The sequence below is a fragment of the Mytilus galloprovincialis genome, chromosome 1 (genome assembly GCF_965363235.1).
Source record: "Mytilus galloprovincialis chromosome 1, xbMytGall1.hap1.1, whole genome shotgun sequence".
NCBI lineage: Eukaryota > Metazoa > Mollusca > Bivalvia > Mytilida > Mytilidae > Mytilus > Mytilus galloprovincialis.
The window spans coordinates 18,982,877-19,007,380 of record NC_134838.1 but is presented as its reverse complement, the minus strand read 5'-3'; the positions used below and the strand labels follow the sequence as shown (position 1 = coordinate 19,007,380).

Here is a 24,504-nt window from a genome sequence, read left to right as displayed (position 1 = left end):
AAATATGATTTTTTTTGTTGAATTCCAGTAGTCCAGAATTAAGATGGTGGTGCTCAATGTGATTTTTAAAAGAAATCAGCAATGTCTCTGTTTTAATGGGTTTGTTCTTTTAGTAGCAGCATTCATTATGTGGGCTGTTTTTTTTGTGATTTTTGTGGCTATAATCAGTTGTGTGGTAGTAATTTTGGTTTCAATGTTCATAATATAAATTACTGAATTTTCATCTTAAGAACAGGATATTATGCTGTTTACTATTGAAAAGTTAAATACATGTACCTGTGTTCACCTTCTACACTGGAACACCTCTTTCTACAAATTGTCTAGCCAATTTCTAAAAAGAAAAGATTTTATTTATGATTATTTCACTTTTAGTGCAAGTGGTAAATTGTTCAATTAAAGTATTTAGCTATGTGATCCTCCTACAGAAAGAACTCCTGGAGTAAGGCATGCTTTTTAAATGCAAGAACTCATAATTCATAGATATAAAATGACAGCCTAATCATAAAACCTTCATTTCATTTCTTGAAAAACATATCTCAAATTTTTATCTGAAAGATGAATAATGGCACATGAAGACATAACAGACAAAAAAATACCCAGTTTAATGTTTAATTTTGGCAAAGATTGTTCCTCGACAGTTGTTAGGCAATGAATCAACCTAAACAGACATGGGATTGAAAATTGGTTAAGCAGAACCTTACAAAATTCACAAAATTTAAATTTCTTTTCAATCTGCAAAGAGCTTTTTATCACCTGTGTAACAGCTCTCAGCAGACTAAAAGAATGAAGCAAAATTACTTAAAAACTGTCAAAAATTGATTAGAAATCTAATAATTTATCCCCAAAGAGGCAAGTTTATCTGTTCACCATACAGATTTTCCATCTTCAAACAGTTTTAGCTTCATGGAGTTAGGGTAGTACATCTTGTCTGATAATAGCTTAATAATTTGAATGATAATTTCTACAGTTATCACCATACAACATACAAATTGCATGAAAAACTGATAAAATGCACATAAAGATTAAATTTTCAATATTTTGCAATTACAATGCATTATGTTATAAATGTTATGTGTTGGAGTGCACTTAATATTGGCAATTATTTCAGACATGTTAAAAAAAAATCAGTCAAAGGGAAATAACTCCAAATCTTATTAAACAATGGAAAGATTTTTTAACCTGCAAAATGACAAATGAAAAAGGCAAAATTCATCTTAAAGTTAAAACTATTATTTTAATATACTGATCAATCTGCACATGGTTGATACAACAAAGCTTAATATTACATTTTGATGAATTGTCATTCATAGAATAATGTTTTTTTTTTCTTTCTTTCTTTCAAGTATTGACAAAAACCTTTTCAAAAATTTAACTTTTTGCTGTATTCAAATCAGCAAATGATTATAACTCTGGTATTCTCAACACAGAAATATGATGGGAATTTTTTATGAGGCAGCATCCTATAAAAGAAATAAGACAAGACAATTCTTTTATGATGGTCCCTTTAAGGCCTTTAAAAATGAGTTCATGAACTAAGATCAGAAGGAAAAGTTCATGATCATACCCTTAAAATTTATGTTTCAATTAGCCATACTAACAATAAAGGCTCCTAAATGCTGTGCATAAAGTAAATATCCCTATCAGGTATAAAGCAACATTGTTTTTTTTATTCAAGTCATTATCAGACTGTGGTTTCATCACTTTTCTAATGCACTAGTGATGGAAAGAGTAAAATTTGTTTACAGACATAATCAACATCTTAGCATCTTCGCTAACAAAGGGTTACGATCCACTCCCTCAAGAGCTAAGGAAGATGACATCTTAGAATACATAATAAATATGAGTGCCAAAAACAATTATGATATTATGGTTTTATCACTTTTTATCATTTCTACATTTGTACATACACAAAGGATTGCCTGTTTCTTTGAAGGCGATGATGTGAACATATTGTTAATTACTTCAGACTTTTATTATTTTATAATGGAACAGGCAGAAAAGATAACGGGAATTTTGAGATGCATGCATCAGGGGTAAAATAATTCAAATCTTTTGATTTGAACAGGCATTTTAATTTCAGTCTCATATGATCATCACAGGAATTTTGAGACAAAAGAGTTTGAGATAATATAAGTCAACTGTTACATGATGAACAGGACCATATTAGTATATCTATATCTGCAATCTTAAAGTCCATATATCTGAATAAACCCTACACAGAAGTATATACCTGTATCCTGAATATGGAAATTTTAGCAACGAAATTTTTTTTTTTTTTTAGCGATAGACACTATTGTCAAATCTGTAATAAAATTTTGCCCAGTAAACTATATTTATTCTTAAAAGTAACAATACCTTTTAATTCATAGAAGAAATAAATAATAATAATTGATATCAATTAAAAAAAAAAATATTTACCTATAATCTTTTCCTATTCAACCTCTGATGTTATAAGTTTAACTTTTCAGTCTATATGTTACTGTGTATAACAAGTCTATCCTGATGTTTAAAAAAGAAAACAATCAAATAAATAAATTAAACAAATAAACAAAAAATATAATTTGCCATTGTAGCGCATCTTACAAACATAATATATTACAGACATCGTAATAATCAACATACACTTAAAAGATATGAACATTTCTATTTAGCTTCAAGGTAATTTTAACTTATTTTGAAGATTTTGTAAACTTAAAAAAATCATTAATAATATTTACCATAAATATCTGTCTCTGATCAATCTGCTATACTTTCTTTGACTGAAATCATTGTAGCTCGTCAAATTATCCAAATCTTGTAAACTTTCTCCACATTGTTAAACCTCTTTTCTATAATAGAGAGATTTAACACAGGATTAGAATCAATTTGTAGCATCAACAACTTCTTCATGTGAACAATATAATCTGACGAGGGGAAGGCAACAAGGTGGGAGTCACATTATGCTTGACCACTTTTCTTGTAGGACAGGTGACCCACAGAATCATTAACTTCTAATCATTAATTTTCTACGCCAGGGCTTCCATTGTTGTCACCAAAACATGACCTGTTAGTTTATCTGCTATTAGACAGTTGTAGTAGTTTGATTTACTAATTTGGATAAAGGTGAATTGTCGACAGGTGTCTTGTCTAGATCCATTCATCTACGGAAATGATGTGAGCACTTTGAAAGGATGGTTATTAGAAAGTTTCTTTCAGAAAAGCTTTATGAGAATTCCTTTGGTCAAAATCAGACACTTTATAGTGGATGTTCAACAAATAATACCACATAGGTTTAACATAGCAAAAGAAAAAAATCAAGAGACCTAAAATTGGGAAGTGTGATGGTCTTCAGACCCATATATATATACACCTAATAGCTATTTGTCTGCCATTACTGGACATCACACAGGTTCCAGTAAAATTTTGACGTCACAATACAAAATATCTGACGCCACAACGGAAAAGTGATTGTTGTATGACGACAATTGTTCAAGCAGGACAGATTCTCAGGTCAGTCGGGAATAGTGATAAGGTGTATTCTCAAGTCAAGACACATGTGAAGAATATTATAAAATGTTTTGTTATTGTTGTTTGTTCTGTCCTTCTTTTATTCTTTGTCATGGCATTGTTTGTTTTCATTTGACTTCTGTTTTTCAAATGACTCCTTTGTTTTTTCTATCTATAAAAAAAAACAAACCCAAAGAAGTTTTGAAACACATTCAGAGAGAGAGAGAGAGATAATTTCATGCTTTAATGTTTATTGATGAAATTTGTGCCCATCAATCCTCAGCCAATATCGTGACTTGGGATAGAGATGAATCATCTCCCTTTATATTGACCTTCTAAATGAAGAGGAACAGGTAGAAAGTCTTTGAATGTGATAGTAAAAGTATTTGATATTACCTTAAATAAAATGTTTGTTTATTTATCATCTGTTCATAAAGAATATTCATATTGGCTTCATCTGCATCTGAAATTATGTAAATAAGTGTGTTGCTGTACCTAATACTTGTTTTTCATTTATAGTTTTGTGAATAAAATTATGCAATTAGTTTTCTCATTTGAATTGTTTTATAGGTTACAATGAGTTATGGGATTTGCTCATTGTTGAAATCTGTACGGTGACCTATAGTTGTAAACCTCTATGTCATCTGGTAACTGGTGGAGAGATGTCTCATTGTGGCAGACATATCACATGTACATTTTTCTATTTTTTTTATATAATTATTTATAAAAGTGCCTCAACAGTAAAAATATAGACGACTTGTAAGTTTTTGGATAATATATGAAGAAAAAAAATAACTCTAAGAATATATAATTATTGTCTTCTTTCAATTTGTTTTTTTTAAAGGATTTTTCCTAAAACATCTTCATGTAGCATTTGAATTCACAAATACCATGTATTTCTGATTTCTGAACAGTATGATTGTATGGATGGGACAATAATAATAATTGTAACCAATAAAACCTTTCCAGAGCTTGACGGACTCAACCAGAGGCGGATTTAGAGGGCTTTACAAGGGGCCTGCCCCCCCCCCCCTTTTCTTGGAAAAACTTAGTTGATTATATAGGGAATCACTGAAGCATGACAGAAGTGTGCCCCCTCTTAGGCAGTCAGTGGGCCCCCCTATGAAAATTTTGGGATCCGCCACTGTCAACTGCTAGTTCCTACCTCATATTAGGATTGAGCCTTCAATCAAGAACAAGGTACAGATATCTACAAATTAGTTTGACAACAGCCCTGGGATAGGTTGTGAATGTTAATTATTTGTAAAAAGCCTTTGACTTTGGAGATAAGAATTATGAACCTTTTTGTTTTTACACTGTTAACATAAAACTATTAAATTTTTTATAGAAAATCTACAGCCTTTCCATTTGCATACTTGTATTTGACAATTTAGCACTTTATAGTGAATACTTGACTGCTAGCAAATGTTTCTCTTTTAACAAGTTTTGAAATACAGATAGATCAAACGAAGTAAACAAGTTGTCATATTCAAGTGCACCTTCCAAAAGTGCACCTGGAAGGTGCACTCGACTTTAGAGATTCACCACATGTTTTTTTTTTTTTTTGGATTGTAAAAGTTGTAAAGAATATTTTGAAATAATAAACAGAAACATATCACGTACAAATAAGTGAATATTATATGTGTAAGTGTCATAAAGAAAATCTCTGTAATAGTGTGGATTTTCTATAACTGTTTGATTTGTCACAAAGTTGCCATTGATCAGAACAGTTGGCTGTAAATGAAACCAGGGGGTGGTTGACATAGTAAACACCATTCAGACATGAAACCGACAATTTTAGAACATTTAGGGCCGGTCGTTTAGGGTTTTTAAAATTAACGTTGTCACTTTTCCAACCGGAAATATCTTTATTAATATTAAAGCCGTGTCGGAAAAGAAATGATTCAATTACGGATATATGATAGTCGACTTGTATCGGTCTTTAATGATCTTGTTGATGCATTTTTTCTGTTCTTATAGTTGCTATAACGAAATTTATTTATGTATGGTTTTTTTTTTTTATTAAATTCCTTATCGAAAACGCAGACATCTTTTAATATTTACAATAAAATATATAAATAGAAAAATATAAACTGGAATAGAAGAGAAAAGATGTGGTGTTGAATCCATCCATGACACAAAATCCGCAGTGAGAACAGTTTTTTTTTTTTCAAAGTTTTTATTTAGGGAATCACTGAACCATGACTGAATGATCATCGGGTCTCTTCTCAGGTAGTCAGTGGGCTCATAAATTTTCTAGATCTGCTATTCCTTCAACTGGTCTTCTGGAATTAAAAGAGTTGTCTCATTTGCACTCATACCACATCTTCATGTTCCTATAGTCTAGTCTTGATTTATTTTTTTGCTGTTGAAATTAGAAATAAATAAGTTATAAAACAAAATGAAATATTCAAGGGATGAATTAGCCTGGGACCAGGTGTGTTACTTCTTATCTATTCAATCAATCTTTTGTTATTTAATTAGTCCCAGATTGTCTATGTTATCACCCTAAACACGCAAATTATAAGCAATAATTACCTGCAAAAAAGACTATACAAGGTAACAAACGTAACTTTATTTATTATTTATACCTCTATAAGTTTTCTACCGATTTGCTACTAGTTTACCATTTTTAGTCTGAATGAAGCAATGGCCGGCGGTAGATTAACTATATGTATATTATTTTTTATGTCAACTTATTGTAATGGGCAAATTTACAAGTTTTCGAGAAATGAAACGTTTTCACATCCGAGGAAGAAACTAAACGGCCATATTATCTCGGAATTTACGACAAAACATTTAGTTACTCAGTGTGCAATGGAATGCTTTCAAAACAAAAGGTGTGCATCTTTTAATTTTGATCAAGAAGCTCATGTGTGTCAGCTGAACGATGCAACGCATATAGACTATCCAGGCGATTTTGAAAATAATAATTCTGAATTTGATTATCATCTTCGAGGAGCATTTTCTATAGACCCAGTAAGTAACGGCAATTAATATCGTATTCAATGGTTCATTTCTTTTTAAAGATGTGTATCCTCCCAAAATCCAGACTGCGGTGTATCGCAGTTATTTTTATTTTTATTTATTTATTTTTTTTTAACTTTTTGAACTATCTGACATTTAAATTAAAAGATTTAATGTAAGGTGTTTTTTTTTTCCAGTTCTAAGATTTTTTGAGATCTTTATTTTAACGTCAAGTTGTCAAAACAAGATTTAAAATTCAGAATAAAAACTTTGAAAATGAAAATGTAATCAGACTATGAAAGTGCATCATTAACATCATTTATACGGTCACATCATCATGATGCCTCAATATTTGTAACAGCCCCACGTTGACTCCATCATTATTACGGGCACATGTTGACTCATAAGTTTTTTCGACCACATGCATGTTACCCTAAAAGTTGTTACAGCCCCATGTTGTCTCGATAGTTGTCTCGGTCAAATGTTGCCTCAATAGCTGTTACGGCCACACGTTTATTCAATAGTTTTATCAGCCACACAATGACTTAAAGTAGTTGTTGACTTGTTACGGACACAAGCTGCCTCAATAGTTGTTTACAGCTACATGCTGCCTCAATAGTTGTTAGGACCACACGTTGATTCAATAGTTGTTACGGCCACACGTTGATTCAATAGTTGTTAGGACCACACGTTGATTCAATAGTTGTTAGGACCACACGTTGATTCAATAGTTGTTAGGACCACACGTTGATTCAATAGTTGTTAGGACCACACGTTGATTCAATAGTTGTTAGGACCACACGTTGATTCAATAGTTGTTACGGCCACACGTTGATTCAATAGTTGTTAGGACCACATGTGCACGTTGATTCAATAGTTGTATCAGCCACAAGTTGACTCAATAATATACACCTATTGACTGGGTGTGAGGGTAATAGCAAGTTTGTTGTCCCTGAGGTACCAACTATTGCTCGAGGCAAAGCCGAGAGCAATAGTTGGTATGCGAAGGGACAACAAACTTGCTATTACCCGCACAACTAGTCATTAGGTGTTTTATTATACTGAACAACACAGCCATTAAGTGTTTTTATATACCAAATAACTAATTTTCTAAAAGTGTATATATCTTATCTGAAAGAAAGAAAAAATGTGACATAACTTTACATGCACATGATGAACTTTACTTTTTTTATAATTCGTTTTGTATTTATAAATATTTCATTAATTTCAATCAAGACTACAAATACTTGTGTTAAACTTTCCGTGCTTATTATAAATCCTAGTTAAAGTACACCAAACGCAAATTCACTTTTAATATACGGAGAGCGAACCCATATTATGAATAAGGTACTATATTTTAGATCTTTTAAAAAATTTCCATGAAGATTTTCTTTCTCTTTTATAATTGCTTCTTGTAAGTGAAATTACAATCAAAACAAACAGATTCCACCGTTTACAATATACGAGTGAGTTTGACGTTGCAAAGCATACGTAACCAAGCAGAGTAGTCAATGACATCATTATCGTCCAATGAAAAATAAGCATGGAAAAGTACAGGAAAGATGATTATGAAACTATTAACCGGGGCAATAGTCTTTGAAACTATTAACTGGCAAATTGTCTTTAGAATGAAATAGCACAACTATTTCATTTATTTTATATAGGAAAAAAACTCTTGAAGTATAATAATTGTTGTTACGGCAGGGGCGTAGCTAGGCCAATATGATGTGTACGCAATGCCGGGGAAAGAAGTCATACGGCGAGGGGTCTGGGGGCCGCTCAAGGCCTCAAGAAGCTCTAGAGTAAATGGTGCAAAATCCTGCATTCTCGCGATTTCCTGGGACTGAAAATGACCTCACAGAAATCTTATTTTCATGAGTAACAAGTCAACTTTTGAAAAAAATAGAGAAAAAAAACTTCTAATGTGTAGTGGGTAGAGCCTATTTATATATTAGGGAACAATTAAAATATATAGTGCCACCACTATATATTTTAATTGCTACCTTATCAGTCTCAACCCACTATACATTCACTGAGAAAATCCAAATTTCTAAGCCTTAAAGGGTATTTTTTTTATTGAGAAAATACATAAATAAATCGAATCACATTTCTCTGTTTTATTTTATAAGAGAACAAGCAGTCTTTCTTTTAGCTTTTAATTCTCAAAGTTAGTTCTGAAAGTCAATGATCCTTTCCTTTCCAGTTATCCAAAACCGTGTCTGTTGAAATTTGTTTTTCGTGGTATGTTTTTAATAGAACAAGCCCAGATAAACGAATGGATTTCATTGTATTTCTTTAGTCGTCTCATGGTACTGAAAGAGTCAGTGGCGGATCCAGAAATTTTCATAAATGGGGGCCCACTGACTGACCTAAGAGGGGGCCCGCTCCAGTCACGCTTCAATGATTCCCTATATAAGCAACCATTTTTTCCCCAAAAAAGGGGGGCTCGGGCCCCCTGCCCCCTCCTAAATCCGCCCCTGAGAGTGTTCTATCGTTGCCGATCAGACCGACATACATGCATATTATATGTTAAGTATTTTAAAGATGCCCGGGTATAAATCTTGTTTATTACATCATAGTTTGGAAACCTTTAACTATACATTTGTATATAAATACTTTTGAAGTCCCAAAATCCACAAGGAAAAGCTTCAAACTAAATCCGAGTTCTTTTTATCAACTTCCAAAAACGAGTCTTTTATTTTTACAAAGCAAGGAAAACAAGCACTTTGAATTTTGCACATGGAGAATAAGCACTTTTAATCTCGAGACACGTATAATTTTAAAATGATCGAGGCACCCATCTTGTACGACCGAACATAAAATAAAAAAGTAAAAAACACGTTGATCGTAAAAAAAAACGGCGAATAGGTTGCAAAAATATTACCCTTAATAGCACATCACGTTTTATTTCATCAGTCATTTTGAAATCTTCAGAAAAGATGTCAGGGTAAGGAGGCATAGTAGACGCACGTATTGTATTGTGAAACCCCGAGGACTCAGCTATTTTAATTGTTTGCATCAGCAGCACAATCACGATGCTGGTCCCGAAAATGTAAAGAGAAAACTAGTTTCCGGAACGGAATATAGTTACAAAGTGACTATTAACATATTTTTATAACACTTTATAATTAATTATATTACTTAAGTTTTATTCAAACTAGATTTACCATATTTTTATTTTTGTCAAATTTTCGATGTGTACGCAACTGCGTTTTTGCGTACGGGTTGCTACGCGCCTGTACGGACACACGTTTCAATCCAATAGTTGTTACGGACACATGTTGCCTTAATAGTTGTAACGGCCACACGTTGATTCAATAGTTGTTTACGGGTACATCTTGCCTCAATAGTTGTTTCATATGTTCACAGTTGCCTCAATAGTTGTAACAGCCACACGATGATTCAATAGTTGTTTACAGGTACATGTCGTCTCGATAGTTGTTACGACCACACGTTGAATCAGTCGTTGAGTCAGCTACATGTTGCCTCAATAGTTGTTAAGGACACACGCTGACTCAGTAACTGTAGTGTGTCGGTTACACGTAACTCGTTGGTTCAAGAATTTACTTATTGGAATAAAAAATTTTCTTGGAATGGGCATCTGATTTTATACAATGATTTGTAATAATCAGCGAAAACAAATTAAAAGACTAGACAGAAAAGAGGAAAAATATTTTTAAAAATCGTGATTTTGAAGATTAAAAAAAATATGAAAATTTTGTTTGTTTTTTCTTTGTTGTTCTTTTTTTTTGATAGTATATAACAGGAACATATATATATATATATACGAGTCTAAATTGAAAACAACTTCAAACCTATGATTGCGTTGGATAAAAACCGAAATTTTTATACGTGTGCATGTAAAACAAATTTCGTTGTAGAAGGGTCTAAAAACAGCACAAACAACATTTTCCAAAAGACCAAAAAAAATGAAAAAGTATATTTAAACAAAACGCATTTGACTAACAGGTCGAACAACTGATATTCTTTAACCCTGCCGACTGCCATTGGCGATTGCCAAATAAAATTGATCACAAGATGTAACAAAATGGATCTTAATATAAATTTAATACTAAACAGAAAAAATTAACTTGTGGCCACGAATTTATGCCACAAACATACGGTGTCAATATGATGGCAAGGTTTTTGAGATCAGCTTGTGTGTGCCCAGGTGATCTCAAATGACGACTTACGGGTAGGTCGGGCTTGCAAGTGTAGTCACTTCGATGACCATTCATGCGTTTGTTGAATGGCTGCTCTGTCTCGCCAACATACTGCATGCCACATCGACACTGAAGGAGGTATACAACATTCTGGGTTTTGCAAGTTACATTGCAAAATATAGTGTACACAGACCCAGTCGAGTGGCAAGTAAATGTTTGAGTATTAAGTATTTGCATGTTGACAAGTCAGACAACGTCTGTTACCAAATGACTTGCACCATCCTGCAATTGAACAACTTGTATTTGAGGAGACGTCAGCTCTAACAAATAAGTCTTTGAGACTTGCTGGTCTCCGAAAAGCTAAGACAGGAGGATTGGGAAAGATCTTGGATAATTTAGGGTGTTTGGCAATATATATATATACGTAGTTTTCAATTTAGACTCGTTTATATTTTTTCGTTTGGGCTTGTATCATATTTTCCCTCCGGTTTATATGATTCGTTCATCCTATATTGACTCTTAAAATTCAAGAGTCTATCTAAAAATGAAGGTACTTTTCATATGGCCTTCCAAATACCGTTTTGATCGTTTAGTATTAAACTTATATTAAGATCCATTTTTTACATCTTGTGATCAATTTTATTTGGCAATCGCCAATGGCAGTCAGCAGGGTTAAAGAACATCAGTTGTTCGACTTGTTAGTCAAACAACTATATATATAGTTTTTATCCAACGCAATCATAGGTTTGAACGTAGTTTTCAATTTAGACTCGTTTATATATATATATATATATATCATTTTTAGATAGACTCTTGAAATTTAAGAGTCAATATAGGATGAACGAATCATATAAACCGGAGGGAAAATATGATATATATACTGTTCCTATGTCGAATTAGGTTTGGTATCATTGAAAGTACAGTCTACACCGGCGATAATATATCATGATTAAACTCAATCATTTATTATGGTTGAATTGGAAATTAGGTCAAACCAGAGACATATAAAAGAGAGACGAAAGATACCAAAGGGACAGTCAAACTCATAAATCTAAAACAAACTGACAACACCATGGCTAAAAATGAAAAAGACAAACAAACAACAGCACACATGACACAACATAGAAAACTAAAGAATAAACAACACGAACCCCACCAAAAAACTAGAGGTGATCTCAGGTGCTCCGGAAGGGTAAGCAGATCCTGCTCCACATGTGGCACCCATCTTGTTGTTTATGTTATAACAAATTCGATAAATAGTCTAACTCGGTAGGTCACATTCGTGAAAGGGAAGGGGTTGTAGTTACGACGTCAGGAACATATCCGATATCATTTGTGAAACGGTTATTCCATAACGGTCAACCAACTCGTGATGGCGTCCGTAAAATTTACGAAGGGATGTTTTCAACTTCACCATTTGGAACTCTTGGTTTAATAGCTTCCTTGTGAACAGCGACCCTCTATCAAGAAAATCATGATAGGAAATGCAAGCACGGGAATATCGTAATATGTCTCTGGCCAAACTACTATTCAAAAGTTCTCTTTTCCCCTAATATATTTTTTTCTCAAACGAAGTTTTTTTTTTTGTGAGAGGTAGAAACAGTTCTTTACTCTTCTCGAGAAGTTGCATCCTGTAATATTCAATTACAAGGAAAAGAGATGATCCGAGATGGACTCTGTTGGCAAAAGTGCACTAAAATATAGACTAATTTGAAAATATGTATCCCTTTGTTGTTATAATTGTTGTAATATTCAATTTTATTAGAAAGTTTGATTTTGATAAATTGGATAGGGGTGTCTTGGTCCTTGTAGTGTTCTGCAGCCTATGCTCCTTCTCTAACTCGTTTTCTGGCGCACCAGACGTTTTTCCCGGATGTCTTCCCGCTGTTGACTTTTCTGTTTAGAAAAATGATTTCCGGTTGAATTTTTACATACACAAAAATTTTATTTCATGATTTGATCAGTTGCTGTTACATATTAACTGTAGAGTAATTAAAAACATTGACAGAACAGCAAAAGAGATACCCTTTCACCAAGAAAAACATCTGAGGGTTGGCAGGTATGTCCCAACCTGTTGTAATGTTTTGGAAAGAAACATTAAAGTTCAGTTTGCAGAACATAATCTATAAATTTTAATAAAAGGGGGCCCACTAGTTTTGTTTAAACATATTTATTTATAGTGGATTGGGAAACAAGTTTTTCAACTTATATTTTATCCCTTTCCACTTTGCGGGTTCGAGTGCTACCTTGTAGCAGCATTAACCTACTCTTTTTCGAAATCTACAAGGGTGTCTTTTACGTTCAAGATAAATGGCTGTCTCTTAACACGGGTCAGCCATTTATCATCCCCTTCCATCGGACTATCATTGTTTCCTCGGGGCCCACTGACCCACTGACCTGCTTATGAGGGGACACACTCTAGGCATGCCTCAGTGATTCCGTACACAGGGGCAGATCCAGCCATTTAAAAAAGGGGGGGTTTCCCAACCCAGAGTAAAGGGGGTTCCAACTATGTGCTCCCATTCAAATGCATTAATCGTCCAAAGAAAAGGGGGGGGGGGTTCCAACCCCTGGATCCGCCAATGCTACATAATCAAACAATTTTTTTCCTACAAAAAGGGGGAGGGTGAAAAAAAAATTGTAAAGTTTATAAAGAAAAAAAAAATTATTTAACTTTAACAAAACCTCACTCAGGCTATGCTGGAAAGAAATCTTCAAAAATTGACAAAACATTGATGGTTTTCTGTACCTATTAGAGGAAGATCAGCTTTAAATGAGAACTTATGTGAAGGTTTGACTCGGACATTCAAGATATTATAAGCAATTTGTGGAAGAGATTTTTTCCTCCAGCAGTATTCTGTTGTTTTCTCTCCTCCCTCATCCCAGTTGCTACAATTGGAATTTTGCAGATCTAACATGAGGTCAAGGCGTCTAGAAGAGGCAAATAGGCATGTAAAATTTGCTACTGATCAGTGGCAGATCCAGAACTTTTTCTAAGGGGGGGCCTGCTGACTAACCTAAGAGGGGCCCGCTCCAGTCATGCTTCAATGATTCCCTATATAAGCAACCAAATTTCTCCCACAAAAGGGGGGTCCGGGCCCCTCAGGGCCCCCCCTGGATCTGCCTATGCTGATCAGTATTTGGTACAGTTATATACATGAACATGTTCTTATTCATTCATGCTGGCTTTAAAGTTTTGATAATCTGACTACCAAAAATGAAAAAGCAGTCATTGCCTTATCATGATATAAAACTCATCATAGATACCAGGATCCAAATGTTGTACGCTAGATACCAATTTTGTCTACAAAAGATTCATTAGTGACGCTCAAATCAAAAACAGAACTTTGTAAGGCCAATTAAAGTATCAAAGTACTCACAATTACAACACAAACAAATACAAAAAATACTGTGACAGAAATGACATGAAATTGAGTGTATATATATATATATATATATATATATATATATATATATATATATTCCATAAAAAAAGTTGAAAATGACAAAATTTCATGACCCAAAAATTGGCCAGAAACTTAACACAAGAAGTAGGACAGTGATATAAAATCATCATGTATTTTAGGAAGCAGTAGGACCATGTGGAAGTTACCCCTGTAAAAATGATGGCCGATGTCTAGATAATTATAGAGATGAGGATGGAAACAGAATTTATCTATGTTTATGTAGTAATGGATGGGGAGGACACAACTGTGATATACTAAGTAAGTTTGGTTATAGATTAAACATGTTAAATTAAAATTATATGATTGAGATGGTTTGATTTATATCAAATGTCTAAACAATCAAATTAAAAAACTGAAAGTAAAGAGATGTCCATATCATTTTCATTATTCAATCATATGGCAGGCTTTATTTAACCAAAAGTCCAATCCGCTTGAAATTAAAATCTCTTTGCTGTATAAGGATCTGACTATGGTCTGCAACGACACATAATTTATAAATTGTTGATATATTTAAGATCATGAATGCTTTGATACCATAGATGATCTTAAAACATTTTAACCAATTTAAATTCAGTAGAAGTAAGGAGTTTGAAAATCCTACTGCATGCTAAATTGTTAAATAAATCATCATTTCTATTTTCAGAAAATCGAACACATTAATTTATTCTGTAAATTTAGCTTAGATGTTCTTATCTTATTTTTTTCTGTTCTGATTTCAGAACACAGATTGACCTGGTCTGATTGGTCAGGATGGGGAGAATGTTCAGCTTCCTGTGGAAATGGATATCAGATCAGAAATCGAGGATGTAAAGATACAGTGACTGATGAAGATAGACCAGACTCAGATTGTTATGGGTCTGATATTGAGTACCAAACCTGTCCATACAAAGATTGTCCTCGTAAGTTATCTCCCCTTGCACTAATTGTTATTATTCAGATATTTGATCAACCAAGAAAGATTTTACTGGTGAGATATCTCTACGGACATTTGTGTTACAATTAGGTACTGTGAACCACACAGTCTTGCCCCTTTTGGCTATCTCAACTGACTTACATTGTCATTGATAAGATATTAAACGATCAACAAAATTTGTTATGCCTTTTCATTGATTATGCAATACAGTGTAGAGATAGATATGTAAATATTAGACTGTTAAGTTCTGTAATCTTCCAATGCATATTATTATACCTTACATATATTTCAAACAATTCTATTGGGTGAAACATTATCACGTGACATGGAATAATTCAGTTAATTTTCATTCAATTGCAAGGAAGGACGAATAACCCTAAAAATTTACACCAGCGGTGAATAACCCTAAAAATTTACACCAGCGGTGAATAACCTTTTCAGTTTGTTGATTTGTACTTGAGTTACCTCCCATGAAAATGACGTCACAGACGTAAATAAACAAAATGGCAGCGTTCACGTTACACCTGTGAAAGCCGATCGAGAGACGAGGAAATAAGGCATTGGACATGAATAGAGCTGAGAGTGCCAGCAGCTCTTAATATGAGGCAGGCATTACCTGGGAATGGGGACGAAGTCTGTATGATTTTTTTGTTGTAACTTTTTAAAATATTTGTGAAAAAAAGAAACGGAAATACCGTAACGTTTCCGATTTTGGTTCTGTTGTTAGGGATTTTACTTGTGACGACACGTTATTTAAGTTATGACGTCATGTTCAATGTAAACAAAATAACGCAATGCATCAGGTAACGTTTATTCATATCAAAGACAAAGAATGATTAAAAATGAAATATTGGTATTGTGTTCCTTGAGTTCCTATATTTTACTAGACTAATCAAAGTCTCACGACAACAAGACCGGGAAAAGGAAGTAGATTTCTGCGTTCTGCGCAGATCCGGAAATTAAAAAACACGACAAAAAAAATTTGAACGATTTTGAGTTCATTACTACAATGAAAAATTCAGGAAATTTTCCCTGATTTTTTTTTTTTTTTTTTATTGATTTTTCTACTGTTATTGGGGACTTCGTCCCCATGTAAACGGTCCTTTTCAGGGCCATCAATATTTTACAAAAAGATTCTACTGTTGTTGTAAATTCGAGAAATTCGAACACAAATGTATTTTCAAACGTCAGGCTGTGTGTTACAGCCCGTAACAGAGAAGTGATCGAATTGATGTTTCTTTACCGTCAAAATTAGCTACGTTATCGACAAACTTAATTGAGTAGTGACCGAACTATTGGTACTTTAACGTTAAAAAGATTGACAATACTGACAACCTTTCATGTGTCGATAATCAAGTTTAATATTGATAATATTGAAAATAATTCTAATAATATGAAACAAAATATGTCCATGCACCATTTCGATTGGGCGAAAAGTAGTCATTTCTTCAAAGTCAGAACAGAAAAAAAAAAGATTTATGGAAGGACGTCTTGATAGTATTATTTCCTTTTCAATTTTACCCAAAACTAAAAGAAATATACTGGCAAACAATTAAAAAGATGTTTCAGTCAGTTTAATTGAAGTTTGGAGCTGGCATGTCAGTTAACTGCTAGTAGTCTGTTGTTATTTATGTATTATTGTCATTTTGTTTATTTTCTTTGGTTACATCTTCTGACATCAGACTCGGACTTCTCTTGAACTGAATTTTAATGTGCGTATTGTTATGCGTTTACTTTTCTACATTGGTTAGAGGTATAGGGGGAGGGTTGAGATCTCACACACATGTTTAACCCCGCCGCATTTTTGCGCCTGTCCCAAGTCAGGAGCCTCTGGCCTTTGTTAGTCTTGTATTATTTTAATTTTAGTTTCTTGTGTACAATTTGGAAATTAGTATGGCGTTCATTATCACTGGACTAGTATATATTTGTTTAGGGGCCAGCTGAAGGACGGCTCCGGGTGCGGGAATTTCTCGCTACATTGAAGACCTGTTGGTGACCCTCTGCTGTTGTTTTTTATTTGGTCAGGTTGTTGTCTCTTTGACACATTCCCCATTTCCATTCTCAATTTTATTGATAGGAATGAAGTCCTTTATTTTTTTGGACTACAAGTGTACCGTATGTGTTATGGATTTGAATTCAATCAATAACTTTGAAATGTTTTCTCATATGCATACACAAAAGGGAGGACTTGTATTTGTACTTCTGTTAGAATATGTCTTCGTCCGTTTCAAGTGCCAACACTTTTTTCTAGTACAGTTTAAACGGGAAAATTTTGTTGAGATTTTTTTTTAATATGACAAAATAACGACCAAAACTATTTCTTGCAATGGCACACACAGAGAATATTTTGTTTTTGCAAAAATCAGTAAAACAAAATTTCTCCAAAATATACCATGGCCAGGACCTGACAGTTTTTAGCAGTGTACAAATGAAAATCGTCCGGAAAACTGCGCTTGCTGTCATTTTGAGGGATCATGCAACATTTCACCTATTACCCATAAACAACATAGGTTCTCAATTACTAAAAAAAGTTCTAAAAGATAATTTCAAATCAGAGTTAACATATTAACTTCCTTATATCCAGTCGAATTTGTCTTTAGGTTACACAAAGCTGGTTCTTAAAACGTTTGTATCAGGGAAAACATTTTTCTTTGGCTTTAAAAACATGTAGGGGAAACGGATTTCCTAACGATTCACATATGATATTCCGTATTTCTGATTTTTTGTTCGATAACGTAAATTATACGACTTTTTTTATGACTACGTGAACTTGTGCCATTTATTTTTGCTGGTCTTTAGGAAGACAAGTTACAATTGTGCAGTGAACGGAGGCACTTATACATATCCTTATAATTCTGTTTGGAAACAAAAATAAATTTCCAATTTATAAATATATATAAATATACATGACTTTTTTGTATTATATGTCGTGTACATGATTGGATTTTGTAGATATAACTACCGCACAGAAAAAGTATCATGGATTTCGAGGCTTTCATATTCAAGGTTTTGAATTCTACCCTTCTTGAAAACCTGTGGAGACCTCTACAGTTCCTTAAAACATCAATTATTTTTTTGTAAATTGAGTGCCGTCTCCGTGAAATGCTAACACTTAAGTCATATCTTTTCATTTTCATATGTTTTTCCATGTTTGTCTCTGTTGTCTTGATTGTTGGAACGATTAGTGGTATCTAACAATATTTATGAAAACTTTCTGAGAATTATGAATACTTCTTCTCTGTCAGATATGGATCATTACCAATGATAAAATGAAATGCCGTACATCACATCTTATAGAGGTTTAAATTTCAAATATTCGTCAATAACTTAAGATATAGAACAATTTTGTCTTCAACATTTCAAATGTTAAAGGGTACATTTGTATTTTTTACTTCGATTTGAAGGAAATTTATTTCAGTTTTTTCTGTGACAAAGTACAAGAATGTCGGTATTGCAACAATGTATGATTGACATAATCTCGGGGACATAATAAACAGATAGGTATGAAAAAGAAATGATATGGGGTATTCTGTATCAGACGAAAGAAAAACTATTACAGTGTTGAATCCCATAAATATTCACAGTGCAAGCAGTATATAATATCCAATTGAGCAAATCGATGAGGTCATGTTTATTGTAGAAACGTTTTACCGTTAAAATGAAAATGCCAATGACAGAGGTTGATTATAAAAAATGTTTTACTGTGTTAGAAAAACTTCGACTTAAACAATGAAAACTTACACGTTGCACATTAAATATTTTGTCGATGAAGAAAATTAAATTATGTCACTTCTGAAATAAGTTTGTCGATAACGTAACTTATTCTGACGGTAAAGAAACGCGAATTCGATCACTTCTCTGTTACGGGCTGTATGTTAAAAATATAGACACTATAGTAAGTGTTCGAAATGCCCTTCCACTGTTAGTTCGGTATAATAAAACAATTGTGGCCCCTTAAAATCGATGAATATCCAAAATTGTCAACCCTTAAAAGTTATTTCACTTCGGGCTGAGCCCTCATTGAAATAACCTTGTCGTGTTGACAATTTTGGTTATTCACCTTTTCAACGGGCCATAATTGTATATTATTGCATAGCAATATAATATTACCCACAGAAAGTAACCAAAAGTTAGCGTGCAATAAATTCTAATATTGCACTAGTGCAATAAATCTTCAAAATTTATGACGTCATCAACGACAAAATCTTAGTTTACACCAATTTTTACTTTCAAATATTATATTTCTATACAATAAAAGGGTTATTGCATGAATATTGGGGAATATTGTCCCTCGTAGAACATATAGTGCACTCGCAAGCTCGTGCAATATAAAATTCTACTCGGGACAATATTCCCAAATATTCTTGAATAACCCTGTATTATTATTTTTATCAGGTTGGGATGAATGGGGAGGCTGGGATGAATGTTCAACAAAGAAAACATGTGGTCCTGGTACAATGGTGAGAAGCAGGAACTGTAGCCATGGTGGTGTGGTGGGTGTAGACAGGTACTGTCTGGGTCCAACATTAGAATCAGCTGTCTGTCACAGCCTAAAATGTAAAGGTGAGTATATAGCATTTTGATTATGTTAAGTTTTTTCTTAGGCATTAACATACATTTGCATTAGGTTTTTGGATAAGAAAAAGGCAGCCATTTTTTTTAACATTTTTTCAAGTTTCAAATTTCTCATCATGCTTAAAACACATAAATGAAGTTGAAATCCTCTTTAAAATTTCTTTATTAAACTTTGATTTTTTTTCCAGTGTGTTAAAACAATTGGCATAAGTAATTCAATAGAGAATAAGTATTAAGTAATTTTCAATTTATAGGAAAACATTAAAAAAAAATTCATATAACACAAAAGTTTGACAAAAAAAGTCCTCTATACATACAAACAAACATAACATTGAGAAAGGAAATGTGGAATATGTCAAAGAGACAACAACCCAACCAAAGAGCAGATAACAGTTTACATGCAGTCATACTCATCTTTATATCTTGGGTATAGTGTGACTTCATAATGTTTAACTTTTTTTTTTAGAGAAATCATTATCTTTTTACTTCAGGAATGGTGAGAGTAAGACTTTGTAATGGTACATTTTTTGAGAAATCTTTATCTCTGTATTTCAGGAATGGTGAGATTTCGTAATGGTACCTTATTTGGAGAAGGTAGAGTAGAGCTACACAATGATATAAGTAGGGAGTGGTTGCAGGTGTGTGGTGATCACTGGGACTTGCCTTCTGCTCAAATTGTTTGTAAACAGAGAGGATTCATTGGAGCTTTCAATGGTAATTAATAAGTGAGATTGTTACTAGATAAGTGACATTGTTACTTCTAGTTTTTTTTAAAATACTTGCTTTAGATGTTTACTTACATGTGAAAAATAAAAGCAACAGTAGTATACCGGTGTTCAAAGGCCATTTGAAAAAAAAACACAATAAAAACCCCACAATTTGCCTCTGTTTTTCTTAGATTCTGCATTCAGTGCTTTTTACCATTAAAAAAAAATAAGTAGGCTCTTTTTGGAAAATATGTTTGGGCTATTTCATGATTATCTTAAAAACTGTTAATGATTAATAAGATGATAACCATGGTTGATCTTCTTCAACGAATTTCCCCATCTCATAATACTTACTATTATGTTCATTCTTTATGCTCTGACATCATGCCTTAGAATAATTGAATTCAGGTTCAAGTGTTATTTCGAAATAATATAAAAAATCTTTGTATTTTTTTCACAGCTATTTCTGATAGTTCTTACCCAAGTAATGCAAGTCAGCCAGGTATTCTTGTGAAATGTAATGGTACTGAGAAAACACTACAGGCCTGTGAGAGACATGATATTGACTCATGTAAGACTGTTGCTGGGGCTCAGTGTAGAGGTATATTGTTATTTCTATCAAGCACTACATATTTTTATATATCCAGAGAATCAAGATCAAGAGTAGACCTAAGCTCTTCTTAAAATCAACAATTTTTTAGTTATGATAGAATATAATTCTATAAGATACTTAAAAAATCATTAAACAACACAGTCAGTTAATGAAAAGACCCCTTTTTTCTGCTTACAAGAAAGTTAATAAGCTGTTGAAAATGAAAATATGAATTAGGAATTAAAGAACATAGTTTCAATATAACTCTTTTAAACCTTTTAAATTATAACAGTGACATTATAGAGACTTTATGAAGGATTTTTAAATAATGAAAATATTCACTGATTTTTTCTTTCCAGAAAGTTATATTAGCAACCCTTATTTTTAGAATACAGAATATTTGAAAAACATTTTGGAAATGAAAAAAGTTTTTATATTTTGCAGAGATATTTGGAGTGAAAAATTAAGGAATAGCAATATTAAGTACCCCATCTTGGAAGGGCCAATTCCTACTGTGGATTCATTTATTTTCGTTGGTATCAATTTTTGTAGATTAAGGAAAACACATTCATGGTGATTTGATTTTGTGATTTGGTCAATCTGTGCACACAGAGCCATGGAAAATTTGTAATTTGTTGAACAATTGAATTCCTGGTTCACTTGCACCCACGAAACCTACCGAAATTGGTATCCAACAAATAATAATGAGTCCACAGTATATACTATGTGATAGGTCACCTTTTTAAGATTGTAATTATGTAAATAGATTGAGGAAAACTATCAAAAATATATGATTAGGTCAATAAAGTCCCATAACTTGTTCATCTCTTTTGGTAGTTGGGTATTCCAATCTTACATTACAGACCATTACATACCACATGAAACCCAAACAATATAGGAAAAGGTCACATTTCACCTATGCAGTATATGAAAAGATATACAATTTTTCAAATCTAAATTATATGAAAAGGGTGGGGTAACAGAACCCCAGCGACACCCCCTATCAATTAAGTATTGAATTAGCCCGAGTACCCCATAAACAATGTTCACAATAACATGTATTTGGTACACATACTTACCATATATTTTTATAGTTAAAGGAGTTTGGAGTTTATGGGCTTCCTGGGGAGAATGTTCAGTGACTTGTGAAGACGGGATAAGGACGAGAAGAAGAGAATGTAATCACCCACCACCAAACAATGGAGGAAAACCCTGCCCTGGCAATGATGTAGATTATAAGAACTGTACAATGATCATGTGTCCAGGTAACTATCACAAATAATTTGGATTTATTTAGTTATACAAAAATAATAAATAATTTATAAATTTTATTAATTATCAATAAATTGAAATAAATTATAATAAAATAAAATGATAATAATAATAATTTATTGTTATTACAGTCTTCATGCTGAACCACAGGCCCAACAACCCTGGCTAGTAAATTTGCTCTTGGGCCTGTAAAAATTATATCTACAGGCCAACAGAATCCAACCAAAATTTTCAAAAATTTAGCACAGGGCTTGTTGATTTAAAGTTCATATAAACGCCAGATGGATAAATCGATGAGGGAATATAGAAAAAAATTTCAAAAACATATGGAAAACCTGAGGACAAAAAATCCGAAGGAATATTGGAAAATTTTAAATAGGGGAGGGAAAAGAAATAAACCTAACATAGCATTAGATGTACTGTTTGATTTTTTTTTTTAATTTAAATAACGCCGAGAATACAAATGAAGTCACAACTGAGGCGAATGACATTCAAGGCGTAAATGAAGTTTTGAATTCAGAAATTACCGCAGATGAAATTATTAAGTGTATACGAGAATTGAAAAACAGAAAGGCCAGCGGCGATGATTTAATAATCAATGAATTTATTAAAAGCACATCACACATCTTTATACCCGTTTATGTGAAACTTTTTAATATGATTTTTGATTCTGGTACTTTGCCTGAAATATGGCTTATGGGAAATATTATACCGTTTTATAAAAACAAGGGAGACCAATCTGATCCCCAAAATTATAGACCAATTACTATACTCAGCTGCCTAGGAAAACTTTTCACATCTGTTTTAAATTTAAGATTGAGTTCTTTCTTAGAGGATTTTTTATTATTAAATGAAAACCAGGCTGGCTTCAGAAAAGGTTATTCCACAGTAGACAATATATTTGTTATTCACATATTATTTGAGTTGCTAAAGAGGAAAAAGAAGAAACTATATTGTGCTTTCGTTGACTTTGCGAAAGCTTTCGATACTATTTGGCGGTCTGGTCTCTAGTCAAAACTTATAAAACATTCGATTAACAGAAAGATGTATAACGTTATTGTCAATATGTACAATAATATTAAATCACATATTCACTTTGGATCAGATTTTTCTGAATTTTTCCCTTGTTCCATTGGTGTTAGGCAGGGAGAGAATCTCTCTCCTTTTCTTTTTTCCATTTATCTCATCCATCTGGAATTGTTTTTACAGAATAATAATATAGAAGGTTTGTGCACTATCTCTGATAAGTTAGAAATAGAGTTAAATGTTTATTTATAATTGTTTGTCATTTTATATGCTGCGATACTGTCTTAATGGCAGAATCTCAGATAGATTTACAAAGACAACTGGACCAATTATATGAATATTGTGATTTATGAAAACTAAGAGTAAATGTGGAAAAAAGTAAGATTGTAATTTTTTCACAAGGTAGACTACCGCAGAATATTGTTTTTAAGAATAATATAAAACTAGATATTGTGAGTGAATTTACTTATCTTGGTGTATTACTGTCTAGGTCAGGAAATTTTTCAAGAGCTAAAAAAAAGCAATGTGAAAAAGCAACACATGCTATGTACGATATTATTCGAAAAGGTAGAGTACATAATCTATCAATTGAATGCCAACTTGATCTATTTGATAAAATTGTTAAACCAATACTTCTGTATGGGTGTGAAGTCTGGGGTTTTGGAAATAATTCAATAATCAAGAGGGTTCATATTAAATTTTGTAAAATATTACTTGGAGTAAAAAAGTCTACTCCTGATTTTATGATTTATGGTGAATTGGAAAGATATCCACTAGATATTTCAATTAAGTTACGAATGATAAACTATTGGTTCAAGTTGGTAACCGGAAAACCTGACATATTGCCTTTTATTTTGTATAACTTAGCAACTGCCAAATATGGTACAAATATTTTATGGTTAAAACAAGTCAAATCAATTTTAGACATGTGTGGCTTGTCATATGTATGGGACAATATCTTTTTTGTAAATAAAACATGGCTACATGTAACCATCAAACAGAATTTAATAGATCAATTCAAACAAAAATGGCTAGCAAGCCTACAGGAATCACCAAAAGCATTAAATTATCGCTTATTTAAAGATACTTTGGAGTTTGAGAAATATTTAAATATTTTGGATGACAGGCAAATATCCTTATTTCTTAAATTTTGAACTTTGAACATGAAATTTCCAATAGAAACTGGAAGATGGCAAAACATAGAAAGAGAAAACAGAAAATGTGTATTGTGTAATTCAGATGCCATTGGTGATGAATACCATTACATTTTTAATTGTTCAGCTTTTGATAATTGTAGAAAACAATGTATTGCATTTTACTATAGAAATAGACCAAA

At 32.7% G+C, this 24,504-nt stretch overlaps 2 protein-coding genes across 2 annotated transcripts in view; one reads left to right on the top strand and one right to left on the bottom strand.

Annotated features, from left to right (window-relative positions):
• The window catches only part of LOC143068244 (tyrosine-protein kinase transmembrane receptor Ror-like), a 168,233-nt gene extending 165,402 nt beyond the window's left edge, over nt 1-2,831 (bottom strand). Inside the window, exons 1-3 of the mRNA XM_076242149.1 lie at nt 2,718-2,831; nt 2,419-2,499; nt 277-331 (exon numbers count right to left, since the gene is read on the bottom strand). The gene's annotated coding sequence lies outside the window, so the exon portion shown is untranslated. The remainder of the gene's footprint in view (nt 1-276; nt 332-2,418; nt 2,500-2,717) is intronic.
• A 3,306-nt stretch (nt 2,832-6,137) lies between these two features.
• The window catches only part of LOC143068235 (SCO-spondin-like), a 65,150-nt gene continuing 46,783 nt past the window's right edge, over nt 6,138-24,504 (top strand). Inside the window, exons 1-7 of the mRNA XM_076242136.1 lie at nt 6,138-6,465; nt 14,203-14,341; nt 14,803-14,982; nt 19,392-19,559; nt 20,127-20,285; nt 20,739-20,879; nt 21,965-22,135. Coding sequence (XP_076098251.1) covers nt 6,175-6,465; nt 14,203-14,341; nt 14,803-14,982; nt 19,392-19,559; nt 20,127-20,285; nt 20,739-20,879; nt 21,965-22,135 — 1,249 coding nt within the window. The 5' untranslated portion in view covers nt 6,138-6,174. The remainder of the gene's footprint in view (nt 6,466-14,202; nt 14,342-14,802; nt 14,983-19,391; nt 19,560-20,126; nt 20,286-20,738; nt 20,880-21,964; nt 22,136-24,504) is intronic.